Source organism: Poromitra crassiceps (assembly GCF_964638095.1).
Source record: "Poromitra crassiceps genome assembly, chromosome: 4".
NCBI classification, from domain to species: Eukaryota; Metazoa; Chordata; class Actinopteri; order Beryciformes; family Melamphaidae; genus Poromitra; species Poromitra crassiceps.
Genome location: NC_139626.1, coordinates 12,371,072 through 12,387,756, shown reverse-complemented (window position 1 = coordinate 12,387,756; position 16,685 = coordinate 12,371,072). Strand labels below are relative to the sequence as shown.

The 16,685-nt window shown below is 46.5% G+C and overlaps 1 protein-coding gene across 1 annotated transcript in view; it reads right to left on the bottom strand.

The window, feature by feature from the left end:
* The window catches only part of jmjd1cb (jumonji domain containing 1Cb), a gene marked incomplete at its 5' end in the record, with an annotated part of 178,981 nt that overhangs the window by 95,778 nt on the left and 66,518 nt on the right, over nucleotides 1-16,685 (bottom strand). Inside the window, one exon of the mRNA XM_083635767.1 lies at nucleotides 12,899-13,069. Within this exon, the coding sequence (XP_083491893.1) occupies nucleotides 12,899-13,069 (171 nt within the window). The remainder of the gene's footprint in view (nucleotides 1-12,898; nucleotides 13,070-16,685) is intronic.

The window sequence follows — 16,685 nt, the reverse complement described above, 5'->3', positions numbered from 1 at the left end:
CACAACAAAGTACAGTTTGACTGATCTGAAGGTCCAGAACAATATAAAAACACAACACCGTACAGTTTGACTGATCTGAAAGTCCAGAACAATATAAAAACACAATACCGTACAGTTTGACTGATCTGAAGGTCCAGAACAATATAAAAACACAACACAGTACAGTTTGACTGATCTGAAGGTCCAGAACAATATAAAAACACAACAAAGTACAGTTTGACTGATCTGAAGGTCCAGAACAATATAAAAACACAACACCGTACAGTTTGACTGATCTGAAAGTCCAGAACAATATAAAAACACAATACCGTACAGTTTGACTGATCTGAAGGTCCAGAACAATATAAAAACACAACACCGTACAGTTTGACTGATCTGAAGGTCCAGAACAATATAAAAACACAACACAGTACAGTTTGACTGATCTGAAGGTCCAGAACAATATAAAAACACAACAAAGTACAGTTTGACTGATCTGAAGGTCCAGAACAATATAAAAACACAACACCGTACAGTTTGACTGATCTGAAAGTCCAGAACAATATAAAAACACAATACCGTACAGTTTGACTGATCTGAAGGTCCAGAACAATATAAAAACACAACAAAGTACAGTTTGACTGATCTGAAGGTCCAGAACAATATAAAAACACAACAAAGTACAGTTTGACTGATCTGAAGGTCCAGAACAATATAAAAACACAACAAAGTACAGTTTGACTGATCTGAAGGTCCAGAACAATATAAAAACACAACAAAGTACAGTTTGCCTGATCTGAAAGTCCAGAACAATATAAAAACACAACACAGTACAGTTTGACTGATCTGAAGGTCCAGAACAATATAAAAACACAACAAAGTACAGTTTGACTGATCTGAAGGTCCAGAACAATATAAAAACACAACACCGTACAGTTTGACTGATCTGAAGGTCCAGAACAATATAAAAACACAACAAAGTACAGTTTGACTGATCTGAAGGTCCAGAACAATATAAAAACACAACAAAGTACAGTTTGACTGATCTGAAAGTCCAGAACAATATAAAAACACAACAAAGTACAGTTTGACTGATCTGAAGGTCCAGAACAATATAAAAACACAACAAAGTACAGTTTGACTGATCTGAAGGTCCAGAACAATATAAAAACACAACACCGTACAGTTTGACTGATCTGAAGGTCCAGAACAATATAAAAACACAATACCGTACAGTTTGACTGATCTGAAGGTCCAGAACAATATAAAAACACAACACAGTACAGTTTGACTGATCTGAAAGTCCAGAACAATATAAAAACACAACACAATAACAGCACAAAGCAGCAGTAAGAGTGAATAATAATAAGAGTGAATAATAATAAGAGTGAATAATAATAAGAGTGAATAATAATAAGAGTGAATAGTAGCGTGCCTTGGCGGCTCTGGCTTCTAGTTAGAGCATGTTACATGTATCCTGTTGAGTTGGCAACGGGTGCACACTGCCAAAAACACAATACCACAACACACACACAGACACACACACACACACACACACACACAATACAACCTCTAATTATCCACGTAAAAGATTTCTGAAATTGCAGCTTCTCTCTCCCTCCCTCTCTTTCTCCCCTTCTCCCTCTCCCCCCCCCCATCCTCTGTCTCTCCCTTTCTCTCTCCCCCCCACCCTCTCCCTCTCTCTGAAATGAGGACAGAGGAGCCGTCTGCCAAATAACGTCATTGTGTAGTGGCAAACGGGCGCTCGGCCAGAGGGCTGTGTGTGTGTGTGTCTGTGTCTGTGTGTGTGTGTCTGTGTGTCTGTGTGTGTGTGTGTGTCTGTGTCTGTGTGTGTGTGTGTGTGTGTGTGTGTGTGTGTGTGTCTGTGTCTGTGTGTGTGTGTGTGTGTGTGTGTGTGTGTGTGTGTGTGCGCGTGCGTGCGTGTCAGCTATGAATGAATGGCCATTGCTTTTAATGCCAGCTCTGCACCATTTGCCTTTCTTAGAGAGCTGGCAAACAGACGCACCATCACGTGAGAGAGAGAGGGAGGGAGGGAGAGAGAGAGGGAGAGAGAGAGAGGGAGGGAGAGAGGGGATGATATAGAGGGAGAGAGGGAGGGAGGGAGGGAGAGAGAGAGAGGGAGAGAGGGGATGAGAGAGAGAGAGAGGGAGGGAGGGAGGGAGAGGCGGAGGGAGGGAGAGAGAGGGAGAGAGAGAGGGAGATGGGAAGGGAGGGAGGGAGAGAGAGACGGAGGGAGGGAGAGAGAGGGATGAAGAAAGAGAGGGAGAGAGTGAGAGGGAAGTAGAGAGAGGAGGAGAGAGAGAGAGAGAGAGAGAGAGAGCTATTATGTGTTTTATCCTTCTGGCTCGACTGCCCCCCCCCCCCTCTCTCTCTCTCTCTCTCTCTCAGTCTCTCCATCACTGGTGTATTGCTGTGTTGTCCGCTGTGTGTATGTGGTTCCATTGAGCTGAGAAGGTTCTGCCCAGGAAGTAATCAGATTACAAACTATTTGTCTTAGTGTAAGTCTGCAGTGGCAATGACATTAATGTAAGAAGTTTAAAAAAGTCATAAAACGCAGGGAATTTACGGCAATATGGAGATTATAGGCTATAACCTGCTAACAATTGTTTTTCTAAGCTCAATAAAATCTAATATCAGATCTAATATGTGTCCGGTATTTATTCCAATTGTCCGGCAAACTGAAGTCATGCCGGACACGTTGTCCGGCAGATTCATTCAGACCCATAACAAGTGTTTTGGAGGCGATCGAAGCGTCTGGTGAGAGAAATGTGCTCAGACAGACAGATGGATGGACGGACGGAAAGACAGACAGACAGACAGAAACCACTTCTTAACATGCAGTGGAATCCGGATTATAACCAGCTCCTAGCCGGTTGGCCTGCATGTTTAGAAAATATTAGCCGGCTTATGCGCAATCCCGCGAGTGCGGATCATGACCATCTCAATCCCTAGTATAGGATCCGCATTATAGGAAAAGCAGCTGTTGTTTAACACTGGCAGCTCATGATCCAGATCATGTAGCTGTTATGTCTGAGTGGGCGGGTGGTGGCACTTTACAAACCATTAATGTCCCATAATTATTTTCATGAATGGACGTAGCGTTAGTTACATGGCTGGATTATTTGGAAGAGAGCCAAATTAGGTGACTAAAAGTTGAATCGTTTCTTTGTCCCCCATCTGCCAGTTTAAAAATGCAACAAGGGAGAGGATAGCCTACTAGAGTTGCGCGATCTTGACCTCAGTCAAATCGTCAATCGCCACCCTTTGACATCGCCAATACACAATGTCATCGCGCAAGCACATGGCTAATTAATATGGACGTTAACATCCATATTAACACGTTCACTGCCAATGACGAGTTGAGTCGTCAAAAAAAATCCAACGGTTGACTGCCAATGACGAGTTGAGTCGTCAAAAAAAAAAAAAAAAAAATTTTGACGGTGGGACGTGGATCAACGCCCCCCACGTCTCCTATAAAAATATTGGAGCCACCGAACGTGTACAACCCATTCCACCGACCCACTAAGTGGCGACAGTGCTCTCCATTCTAGAAAAAGTCAAGCCAAAACTGCAGGGGAACGCGCGATGAAACCATTCTCCTACTGTAAAATGGATTGGCGAAAACGCTTTCGCTTTCGCGCTGATTGCTGGCGGTGAGGGATTGCAAATTTGCATAATAGATTATGGGTGCAACACACTTTGAAACACGCAGCATAAATAAGACCACAATCGCAAAAGAAACCCCGTTTCTTGGGGTTTCTCAACCGAAAACCCAGAAACGAACGAGCCTCATTCTCATACTGTAGGCGAAAACGCTTTCACGCTGGCGCACACGGGCGCACAGCGGTGGGGGGTTCCAAAAATAGACTGGGTGGAAAACACACTTTGAAACACGCAGCATAAAGCCTAGAATCGCACAAAGCTTCATCAAAGCTCTCAAACCCAAGAAACGAGTGAGCCCCATCCACACTCCCAGGGAGGGAGGCTGCTCACTGCTCAGACAGGCAGTAGAAACTGCTTGTGACAAACGCTGCTGAAAGCCACCAGACACGCCCACGGAGGGAGGAGTTTGAAGGAGAGGGCGTTCAGAACTATATTGTTTAGATGTCTGATCTCTCACTGATGCCAAAAATAAATGGTTAAAGTGACTGTTCTGCCTGTTTGATTGAATTTCACAAAACTGCGATTATCTCAGCTTTCAGTCTCAGACGCTGAAACCATGCTGTACTCAACGGCTAATATCTACATAACTACTAACTCTACAAACTAACTCTTTTAGACAGAGAAAGCACACATTCTATTAGTACTTTTGTGAACTTTGTGTTCACAAAGCCCAAGCAGAAAATAATCCTCGGCTCTTGTAAAATGAGCCAGAATCCTCAAAAAAACCCTCTGGCAGAAGCTACCTACAGTAAAAAAAAAAACGGCTGGCAGTGAATGTGTTAATAATAATAGCCATGTGCTTCAGCTGCGCTCTCGATGTACTTTGCTAACTTAGCATCGATGCTAGCGGGACTTACCCAGCTATCGTCATTGCCTGCTTTTACTGCTGCTTGCTGGTAATGTTAATCCCATCATTCCATCATGTCAGAAAAAGTCTCCAGATTTGTCGCTAACGTTAGTCTCTTCTGAGAAAGATTGTCTCCAGGAGGGTCTGAAAAGTTTTCTCGAGTTGGATGCAGCCAAGTATTGTGTGTAGCAGCCATTTGAGGCAGCCAGTGTTGTGTGACTGTGAGCGTCCAAGCTAACACAGCTGCGGAGAGGAGCCTATTTGGTTATGTCGATGAGAGGAGCTGGCTGACTGACTGACAGCCTATATCGAGACATAGGCCTAGCCTAACTTTTGTGGGGAGAAATAAATTGAAAACTAGTCAGATACGACTTGAATGCCACTTGTAAAATAAATCACCCACAGTGATTGACGACGGTGCGACCACTATTTTTGACTGGGCGGCTTTATGTAACAAAGGCAAGCGCTAATTTTTGGCACATTGCCACCCCTCGTTATTGCCTGAATGGTCGGAATGGATCCTCCGTTAAAACGGCATGTTTTTGAATGGAGTTTGGTTAAAGATTCGCTAAAGCTGTTTCCATATCACATTTCTTGTTATCGATACATGCTACCGCAGCCCCTCCCCCCACCCACTGGCAGAGAAAATACTGACCATTTCCAGCTGTTTCTAAACACAGACTCCTCATGTCTAGAAAGGTAAAACCGGAAAATATCCTGCTCTGGCTAGCCGGACATGATCCAGACTTCATGTTTAGAAGAGGCTAGACAGACAGACAGACAGACAGACAGACAGACATTTGGTGTGTATAATAAGATATGTGCTAAGATATCTTGATATATGCCTTAAAAGCAAAGGGATTCTTCACACACAGCCATCATTTCCTACAGTCTCTCCCATCTACCCTTTCTTCTCATTCCCTCACTTTCCTAAACACCCCCCCCCCCCTCTCTCTCTCTCTCTGCTGTAGTCTGGCCTCTCTCTCTCACTTTCTCTCTCTCTCTCTCTCTCTGCTGTAGTCTGGCCTTGCTCTATCTCTCTCACTTTCTCTCTCTCTCTCTCTCTCTGCTGTAGTCTGGCCATTGGAATTCACTTTATGACTTTGGTGGGAGTCTTGTGTGTGCGTGTGTGTGTGTGTGTGTGTGTGTGTGTGTGTTTGCATGTGTGTTCGTGTGTGTGTGTGTGTGTGTGTGTGTGTGTGTGTGTGTGTTTGCGTGTGTGTGTGTTAGCGCATGTGTGTGTGTGCGTGTGTGTGTCTCTGTGTGTGTGTGTGTGCGTGCGTGTGTGTGTTTGTGCACGTGTGTGCGTGTGTGTGTGTGTGTGTGTGTATATGTGTGTGTGCGTGTGTGTGTGTGTGTGTGTATGTGTGTGTGTGTGTGTGTGTGTGTGCACGTGCATGCATGTTTAATGGTTTGGCACAGTGTGCAGGCCTCCCTGGGAGAAGGGAATGATGTAATATGTAGCTCAGAGATGCAATCACACGCCTACACACTCTAAACTCTACACTACACACTCGGGCTGTCAATCTTCCTCTATAATCCTATTCTATTTCCAGTGCTTTATTATTTTAATATTCAATTTTTATTAGATTTTTTTCAAGTGTTTTAATGCTCAAATTTAGCCTATTTCCTGCTTATTATAAAGCCTAATAATCAACATGTGGTTATGTACCATTCTGTCCACGAGAGGGCAGACTAGGGCTGTCACTTTTTATTCGAAATTCGAATTTAACTTCGAATGTGGGGGAGGAGGGGCATGTTAGAATGTAATTTGCCATGTTCGATTTTTTTTTATTAAAAAAAAATATATATATATATATATATTTTTTTAATTAACCAAATTAACCAACTGGTAATGTTAATCCCATTTCAGAAAAAGTCTCCAGATTTGTCGCGTTAAAGCTAATTTATACTAACTGCGGAGTGTCCGGTGTTCGCGGAGCGGAGGCTCTGTGCGGCGAGCGCGGCGCTCCGCACAGGCTCTGCGGAGGGACTGCACGGAGCTCCGCGCTCCTCTCAAAAGATTTAACTCCGCAGAGCCCGCCGTGAGCTCGTGCAGTCAATTCCGAGGCTATGATTGGCTAATGTTTGCTATGGTTTGTGGGGAAGAAGCCTCCACAAACTGACCGGAGGCTTTGCAAAATAGCCTACATCAGTGGTTCCCAACCTTAGGGTCTCGACCCTAAGTGAGGTCGCCTGGAATTCAAATAGGGTCGCCTGAAAAAAAAAAAAAAAAAAAACACACACACAATTTAATACTACCGAAGATGATTATGGTCACTTGTGATTTTTTATTTCTTTGTTTTTTTGTTTTTTTGTTCTGAGTTTAAGTGATAATCTCTAAGATTTCAGTGTTGTTGTCTTGGGTGACACAACACAACAGAAGTCTGTCTGACTGAAGCGTCTGAAGTCTGACTGTCTAAAAACTCTGAAGTGAATGTTTTGTTCACAGTTGTTTTTTCTTTACTTGAAGCACACAATGAGAAGCTATTTCAACTTTCTGAAAGAGAGAGAGAGGGAGAGAGGGGAGGGGAGAGAGAGAGGGAGAGAAAGAGGGGAGGGGAGAGAGAGAGGGGAGGAGGGAGAGAAAGAGGGCAGGAGAGAGAGAGGGGAGGAGAGGGAGAGAGAGGAGGAGGGGGGAGAGAGAGAGGGGAGGGAGAGAGAGAGGGGAGGAGGGGGGAGAGAGAGAGGGGAGGAGGGGGGAGAGAGAGAAGGAGAGAGAGAGGGGAGGGGAGAGAGAGGGGAGGAGGGAGAGAAAGAGGGCAGGGGAGAGAGAGGGGAGGAGGGGGGAGAGAGAGGAGGGAAAGAGAGAGAGGGGAGGAGGGGGGAGAGAAGGAGAGAGAGAGGGGAGGGAGAGAGAGAGGGGAGGGGAGAGAGAGAGGGGAGGAGGGGAGAGAGAGAGAAGGAGAGAGAGAGGGGAGGGGAGAGAGAGGGGAGGAGGGAGAGAAAGAGGGCAGGGGAGAGAGAGGGGAGGAGGGGGGAGAGAGAGGAGGGAAAGAGAGAGAGGGGAGGAGGGGGGAGAGAGAGAAGGAGAGAAAGAGGGGAAAGAGAGAGAGAGGGGAGGGGAGAGGGGAGGAGGGAGAGAAAGAGGGCAGGGGAGAGAAAGGGGAGGAGGGGGGAGAGAGAGAAGGAGAGAGAGAGAGGAGGGAGAGAGAGAGGGGAGGAGGGAGAGAGAGAGGGGAGGGAGAGAGAGAGGGGAGGGGAGAGAGAGGGGAGGAGGGAGAGAAAGAGGGCAGGGGAGAGAGAGGGGAGGAGGGGGGGGAGAGAGAGGAGGGAAAGAGAGAGAGGGGAGGAGGGGGGGAGAGAGAAGGAGAGAGAGAGGGGAGGGAGAGAGTGAGGGGAGGGGAGAGAGAGGGGAGGAGGGGGGAGAGAGAAGGAGAGAGAGAGAGGAGGGAAAGAGAGAGAGAGGGAGAGAGAGAGGGGAGGAGGGAGAGAGGGAGAGAAAGAGGGGAGGGGAGAGAGAGGAGAGAGAGGGAGAGAGAGTGTGTGTGTGATGAAATGGTTAGTTTTCATTAGCTTAACAGAGCTCAAGTTATTCAATAGGAGAGATAAATGACACTGCAGCCTGACATCACCTCATACTGATGTGTGCGTGTGTGTGTGCGTGTGCGTGTGCGTGTGCGTGTGCGTGTGTGTGCGTGCGTGTGTGTGTGTGTGTGTGTGTGGGAACACGTCCAACACGTCCAACACACACACACGCACACGCACACGCACGCACACACACACACACACACACACACACACACACACACACACACACACACACACACACACACACACACTCTCTTAGGTCACAGAGTGGATTAGCAGGGCAGAGAGTGTGTGAGAGAAAGAGAGATACTTTGTTTATGAGGAGTTCAGAAGAGGACATGAGAGGAGAGCCGCCCTGCTGACTTTATCTTAATCCCAGCTGACTCTGCCTCAAAAAGAGGGGGATGAAACTGAGAAAGACAAAGACAGACAGACAGAGACAGGCAGAGAGACAGACAGAGACAGGCAGAGAGACAGACAGAGAGAGACATTACTGCTCTCAGTCCGACGTTGATCAGGGATGTCAGGTTAACCACGAGAATAGATTGGAGTGGTCTATAAATTAGTCTGCATACAGTGCTTTCTCCTGCAGTCAGTCTGCGCTCACAACAACAACACTGCGCTCACAACAACAACACTGCACTCACAATAACAACACTGCGCTGACAACAACAACAACACTGCGCTCACAACAACACTGCGCTCACAACAACACTGCGCTCACAACAACAACAACACTGCGCTCACAACAACAACACTGCGCTCACAACAACAACAACGCTGCGCTCACAACAACAACAACACTGCGCTCACAACAACAACACTGCGCTCACAACAACAACACTGCGCTCACAACAACAACACTGCGCTCACAACACTGCGCTCACAACAACAACAACACTACGCTCACAACAACAACACTGCACTCACAACAACAACACTGCGCTCACAACAACAACAACGCTGCACTCACAACAACACTGCGCTCACAACAACAACACTGCGCTCACAACAACAACACTGCGCTCACAACAACAATAACACTGCGCTCACAACAACAACACTGCGCTCACAACAACAACAACACTGCGCTCACAACAACAACACTGTGCTCACAACAACAACACTGTGCTCACAACAACAACACTGCGCTCACAACAACAACACTGCGCTCACAACAACAACACTGCGCTCACAACAACAACAACACTGCGCTCACAACAACAACACTGTGCTCACAACAACAACAACACTGTGCTCACAACAACAACACTGCGCTCACAACAACAACAACACTGCGCTCACAACAACAACACTGCGCTCACAACAACAACACTGCGCTCACAACAACAACAACGCTGCACTCACAAGAACACCGCGCTCACAACAACAACACTGCGCTCACAACAACAACACTGCGCTCACAACAACAACAACACTGCGCTCACAACAACAACACTGTGCTCACAACAACAACACTGTGCTCACAACAACAACACTGTGCTCACAACAACAACACTGCGCTCACAACAACAACAACACTGCACTCACAACAACAACAACACTGCGCTCACAACAACAACACTGCGCTCACAACAACAACAACACTGCGCTCACAACAACAACACTGCGCTCACAACAACAACAACACTGCGCTCACAACAACAACAACACTGCGCTCACAACAACAACAACACTGCGCTCACAACAACAACAACACTGCACTCACAACAACAACAACACTGCGCTCACAACAACAACAACACTGCGCTCACAACAACAACACTGCGCTCACAACAACAACAACACTGCGCTCACAACAACACTGCGCTCACAACAACAACAACACTGCGCTCACAACAACAACACTGCGCTCACAACAACAACAACACTGCGCTCACAACAACAACAACACTGCGCTCACAACAACAACACTGTGCTCACAGCCTCTGTGTGTCTCAGCCTCACATCACGTCACTCAGGACACCGCTTCCTTCAGACCCTCCTGAGGCCTGTACTACGAAGCTAGTTTAATGCCTTATCCGAGTAAGTTTGAGTTTAAACCTGGTTTAGCCGTACTACAAAGCAAGTTAACTTTCAATCACCATGGCAACTGACGCTGCAAAGCTAACCTGGTCGCGACCAGGTTAGCTTCAGAGGATAAGATCAAAATCCATGAGAGACCCATATAATCGGCTCTCTGGAGTCACTCACCATTCATAAGATCGCCATATGAAAAATAGATTGCAGTCAACTGAGAATAGAACAAGCAAAACATTCGTGGCTCTGTAGGCTACATAATTAAATTAAGCCTACTTACCACTTTATGTCTTAACAGCTCAACGATGCGTGGAGAAATATGATCACTATTAATGACCGCGGCGCATATCATGAATGGACCCTCAAATGGAGTGAGGGTGATATTCTCCTACATGCCAGAAAAGCATATACATATAATATAGATATGGGATAAATATGGATAGCCCCAATACTAAATATGCAGGCTATTCTTGCATCTTTCAGCTGGAACTGTGTCCTGTAGGCTGTATGCCAATATATGAGCAAAAATAGGCTAGTTTTTATCAATGATAACTATGCCCGCATCGTCTCAATTCAGTTCAGCAGTTTTCTCTTTTATAGTAGGCTATTAGGCTTTATACTAGGCTATTTTATATATGAATTATTCAATCAGTGCAACCACACACATGAGTGATAGAGATCATTATTCATTGAGCATGCGTTTCTAAATCTATGGTCTAAATAGGCTTACAGATTGTGGAAATGTATAGACTGAGATTACACATTTACATTTGTTGCTGCTGTATCAATGCAGCTGTATCAGACAGAAATCGCTGATCAAAGTAAATCAAATGACTGATGTGAATACAAGCTGCTGCTTTAGACAGCCCTTCAGCAGACTATCCAACGCGGATTTTCATTCTGACATTAAATCGCGGATACATTAAATATCCGCTAAAACTCTGATCATGCACTGCGCATTCATTGAACGAGGAAATGGGTGTGGAAATGGGTGTGGGCGTGGATCAACTCAGCTGTTCATAATGTGATTGGCTAGCGCACCTCTTTCGCGTGGACGCGCGCCTGTGCACGAGCGAAAAACGTGCGCGTGCACAGGCAGATCCAAGGTCCACTTACCTAGTAGAAAACCAGCGTCGTAGTATCAGTTAACTAGATAGCTTTGATCCTGTTCAGTCAAACCAGATCAAAGGGACTTATCGCGGATCTGTTAAACTAGCTTCGTAGTACAGGCCTCTGGAGAAAAGAGACTAACGTCGTTAGCGACAAAAAAAAATTGCCCATGGGATTAACATTACCAGCAAGCAGCAGTAAGCCAGGCAATGACCATAGCGGAGTGAGTAGCATGTGCTTTTATCACAGCTAAGTCCGATAGCATCAATGCTAACTATAGTTACAACATCAATGTTAGCGGAGTTTTAGCTCTGGTATTAACATCAATGCTAGCGGACATTTGCAGTGACATTGCAGTAGCAACAGCATACACACTAGGGCTGCACAATTAATCATATTTTCGTCATCGCAATATGAACATGCGCAATAAACACATCGCAAAGACTGCCTGAAACGCAATGAATAACAAAAGTGGTTTTATTTACATGCATCATGCATTCCCACTCAGCATCTGATCATTTTGTCTTGTGTTGTAAATCCAGCGTACACCTTTCCCTTGCAACAGTGTGCTCCGCCCCTCTGCCAAAGCCCAAACACGCTGTGTGTAGTTTCAGCTAGAGTCAGTGTGTATTTCATTTCTTTATTCATATTGAACAATGTTTCCTCATATCGTGCAGGCCTAATACACACACCTACATATGAGGGAGGGGGGCATTGTGTCCACCACGTGTGTGTGTCTGAGTGCAAGTCTTTGAACTCCAGGTGGCGCTATGCACTGTCATTACATAACCAACACACACACACATCCGCGCAGACCCAAAATAAATGCCATCAATTTCAAACATTTATGGACCAAATTCCACAGCTAGCTGGACACACACACATGCACGCACGCGCGTACACACATGCACGCACGCACGCGCGCACACACACACACACACACACACACACACACAGCATTGGCAAAGATGAACACTGGTGGTGTAATGCCACTGACAAACAGACAGGAGAGTTGCATCAACATCACAAAACTACTGCAGACTCAAACATGAGCAGGGAATTGAACAACTCATGATCCTCACAAAGGCTGCAATCACGAAGCACTGACTGTCAATGCCAAACAAACAAACAAACAAACAAACAAACAAACAAACAAACAAACATTTGGCGACTATTTCAGTCGGCAAGCGGAAGAAAGTCCCTTTCCGTTCCTTGCAAGCTCCGCCATGGACCCTTTTCACGGGGTCCATTTTGTGTGGAAAAGGCAGGGTAAACACAGGTGCAACACTAATTACCCTGCCTTTTCCACACAAAATGGACCCCGTGAAAAGGGTCTATTGGCTCCGACACGTTCTGACTGACCGGCTGCGACCATTTATGGATTTCCTTTCACTTCGCTCCCTCTGTGATGAATCTGTCGATCTCAAATGCCTCCCTCTGTGATGAATCTGTCGATCTCAAATGCCTACGCCGCTGTGAAACAACAACAACGCTAGCTCGTTGCTACACTCTGAAAATGGCAGGTTTTGACGAAGATGTGGATTCATTGTGCAATAAAGTGGGCCTGCTTGGTACTTTTGGTGGATGGTTGTAAAGGTAAAAAGAGCCTTTCCCCCCGCTAGCCCAGAGTGGAGGTATTAGCAGGCAAGCGAGACTATGGCACACCAAACAAACATCTGTGTTTGGGGGGGGGGGGGGGACTCTTACCAGGGCAAGCCACTGGGGGTGCTTGGCTGCAGGCTTGGTTGCAGGTTGCAGCAGAGTCTCCTTCCTCTTGGCCCAGACCAGCTGGTGCTCCAGGAGAAACAGCTGGAAGTCCTCGTACACCTTCACCCACTCCCTCTTCTCCCACTCCTGGTCGTCAAACTCCACGTACACCTGCACAGAGAGAGCACACACAGAGGCTATCAGCACCTTCAATGGTATCAACAGAGACGTTACACCTGCACAGAGCAGCACCTTCTCATGGGAATCAATGGTATCAACAGAGAGTAGGGATGCACGATAATTATCGGACCGATAAATGATGGGCTGATATGGCCATTTTGCATTATTATTTATTATTCTGATGACATTTTTGCCGATAAGTAACAGCCGATAATCAGGCCACGAGACTTAGTTTTTGCCTGGGAAGTGGCACACTCGTGACATCACAGCTGTGACTGCAGTGCTGTCTAGTGACGTCACAGCTGTGACTGCAGTGCCGTCTAGTGACGTCACAGCTGTGACTGCAGTGCCGTCTAGTGACGCGTGTGAGCGAGTGTGTGTGTGTGTGTGTGTGTGTGTGTGTGTGTGTGTTTGTGTGTGTGCGCATGTGAGTGAGTGTGTATGTGTGTGTGTGTGTGTGCGTGCATGCGTGCGTGTGCGTGCACACACACGCCATCCTGGGCTCCTCTCGTCCTTTCTCCTTATTATTCTCCTTTTCCTCTCCTCCCTTGCTCTACAGAACTCATTCCCCTCCCCCTCTCTGCCCTCCATAGGCAGAGAGAAGAGAGGTAGAGAGAAGAGAGGTAGAGAGAAGAGAGGTAGAGAGAAGAGAGGTAGAGAGAAGAGAGGTAGAGAGAGGCAGAGAGAAGAGAGGTAGAGAGAAGAGAGGTAGAGAGAGGCAGAGAGAAGAGAGGTAGAGAGAAGAGAGGTAGAGAGAGGCAGAGAGAAGAGAGGTAGAGAGAAGAGAGGTAGAGAGAGGCAGAGAGAAGAGAGGTAGAGAGAGGCAGAGAGAAGAGAGGTAGAGAGAAGAGAGGTAGAGAGAAGAGAGGTAGAGAGAGGCAGAGAGAAGAGAGGTAGAGAGAGGTAGAGAGAAGAGAGGTAGAGAGAGGCAGAGAGAAGAGAGGTAGAGAGAAGAGAGGTAGAGAGAGGCAGAGAGAAGAGAGGTAGAGAGAAGAGAGGTAGAGAGAGGCAGAGAGAAGAGAGGTAGAGAGAAGAGAGGTAGAGAGAGGCAGAGAGAAGAGAGGTAGAGAGAAGAGAGGTAGAGAGAGGCAGAGAGAAGAGAGGTAGAGAGAGGCAGAGAGAAGAGAGGTAGAGAGAAGAGAGGTAGAGAGAAGAGAGGTAGAGAGAGGTAGAGAGAAGAGAGGTAGAGAGAGGCAGAGAGAAGAGAGGTAGAGAGAAGAGAGGCAGAGAGAAGAGAGGTAGAGAGAAGAGAGGTAGAGAGAAGAGAGGTAGAGAGAGGGGGATCAACGAGTGCATCTCTCCTCATCCAGCCTACCCCCCACCATCCCACAATGCACTGCTGCAGTCAGCTGAGTGATCACTCCCAGCCAGCCAGCATCTCTCTCTTCCCCCCTCTCTCTCTCTCTTTCTCTCTCCCTACCTCCCCCCCTCTCTCTCTCCCTCCCTCCCCTCTCTCTCGCTCTGTTTATGGCTACCTCCATTTAGATAATTGAATGATTGATTAATTAATTATCTATAAGTAAAGCAAACATGACTTAATGCAGGGACCAAAATTCCTTTTGCAAATTGGGGGGGCAACACACACACAGTCAGCATTATTGTCTTGCCAAACTAAACTGTCTGTCTCTCAAAGAACAAGGGAAGACACCAGGGTGAGCGAGACATGAGATTCCTGTTGGACCTGTTGTGTCAATCAGTGTGTGTGTGTGTGTGTGTGTGTGTGTGTGTGTGTGTGTGTGTGTGTGTGTGTGTGTGTGTGTGTGTGTCTGTGCGTGTGTGTGCGTGTGTCTGTGTGTGTGTGTGTGTGTGTGTGTGTGTGTGCAGTACTGAAATTAACTACGAGTTAGGAAACACTATAATGCCAGCAGTGTCTGTCTCTCTGTCTGTCGGTCTGTCGACAACCGTTGGTCGGATCAACTTCAAACTTGGGAAGTGCACTAGTCGGTTAAACTAATAACTAAATTTTCATAATAATAAACAACGCCGGTGGCAACTTGTGTCTTTACCAGCCACTGCGGTAGCTAATGCCCGGCTGTAAACAGACCAGCATGTGTTAGTGGGAGTCGACGATAGACCCTTCTCACGGGGGCCATTTTGTGTCGAAAAGGCAGGGTAAACACAGGTGCAAGCAAAACACTAATGAGGGTTTCCAACTTCCATGATTGGAATTTGGAAACCCTCATTAATGTTTTGCTTGCACCTGTGTTTATTCTGCCTTTTCGACACAAAATGGCCCCCGTGAAAAGGGTCTATTGGCTGCAACGTTAGGAGGAGGAGGAGCGGAAGGGAGATGGCATCTCATAAAACCAGCACAGTTTGGCAGTATTTTGATCCAGTCAATGAAAATATGCTTGTATGTCAGATAAAACTAGGATATCATATAATATTAACCACTCGACCCACATTCAGCACAGGCATGCGGACGCAAGGACAGCAGGACCTGATGCTATACCATTGCTAACGCGTTAGCCACACAAGATAATGCGTTAGCAACACAAAACAACACGTTAACCACACAAGATAACGCAGCTGGGGTGAGTTGTTGATGTTTTCTGATGTGCAATGTTGATAAACAGCACAAGATGATATAAAGAGCCAAAGTGAAACGTCACTTCCTGCTTTCTCCCTGTACCAGCGCTGCGAGAATTATGAATGGCGGTGGACGGAGAATAAGGTTACTTTTTTGATCCCGTTTGAATTGTGCCACGGGGTGCCAACGCTAATTTTGTCCATTTAAAACTTAACTTTGCATGTCAAGAAAGTCACAGTTTGTCACCAAACTGTTGCACTAGAAGTTATAAATCAGAAAGACTACATACTAGAGAGCTGCGCGGGCCTGAAATCTCGGGCCGAGCCCTCCCCGGCCCGTGACATGCAGGCCCGTGCCCGACCCGGCCCGGATGAGTTATGAAATGTATTGGCCCGAGCCCGTTGCGAGGCCCGACATCAATATGACGATACATCTCTCTCTCCCTCTCTGTGCATGCTGCCGTGCTGCTGAACTCGTTGGTCCAAAACGTTGCTAGACTGTGTTGCCTATAAAGACAACCACCGCAGCTTTCTCTCTGTCTCTCTCTCCCCCTCTCACACAACGCTACCGTGGCCTATCAAAATCCACACATATTGTCTCGAGAAGTTAGATTGTTTAATTGCCAACAGCAACAATGCCCACAAACTGAAACATTATGTCACTCAAGCATATCGAATTTAAAACAGCAGACTTACCGTTTATAGCTGCATTGAATAACGTCACATTAGTGTCCTCACAATGTATGGTAGATGGGTTCGTTTTCAACAGGTTGAAATGAGCTTTCCCTACTGCAGTGGGGACTGTTTAACTCTCCCCTCGCAAACTTTGTTTTATGTCCATCGATCTTATTTCTCTCTCACGACACGGACACACACGGCTTGTTTTGTTGTTGTTTTTTATGCTGACAGCACGCTGACTGAAACATGTCATGAGTGGATTGTGGACTGGAGTGGCAGACTAACGTCACGGTGAGGGTGTGTGTGTGTGTGTGCGTGTGTGTGTGTGTCTGTGCGCTGCTCCTCCTCTTGGTCTCACTCTGCTGTGTAAAATAAAGCGAGTAATACAGCTTCATTTGAT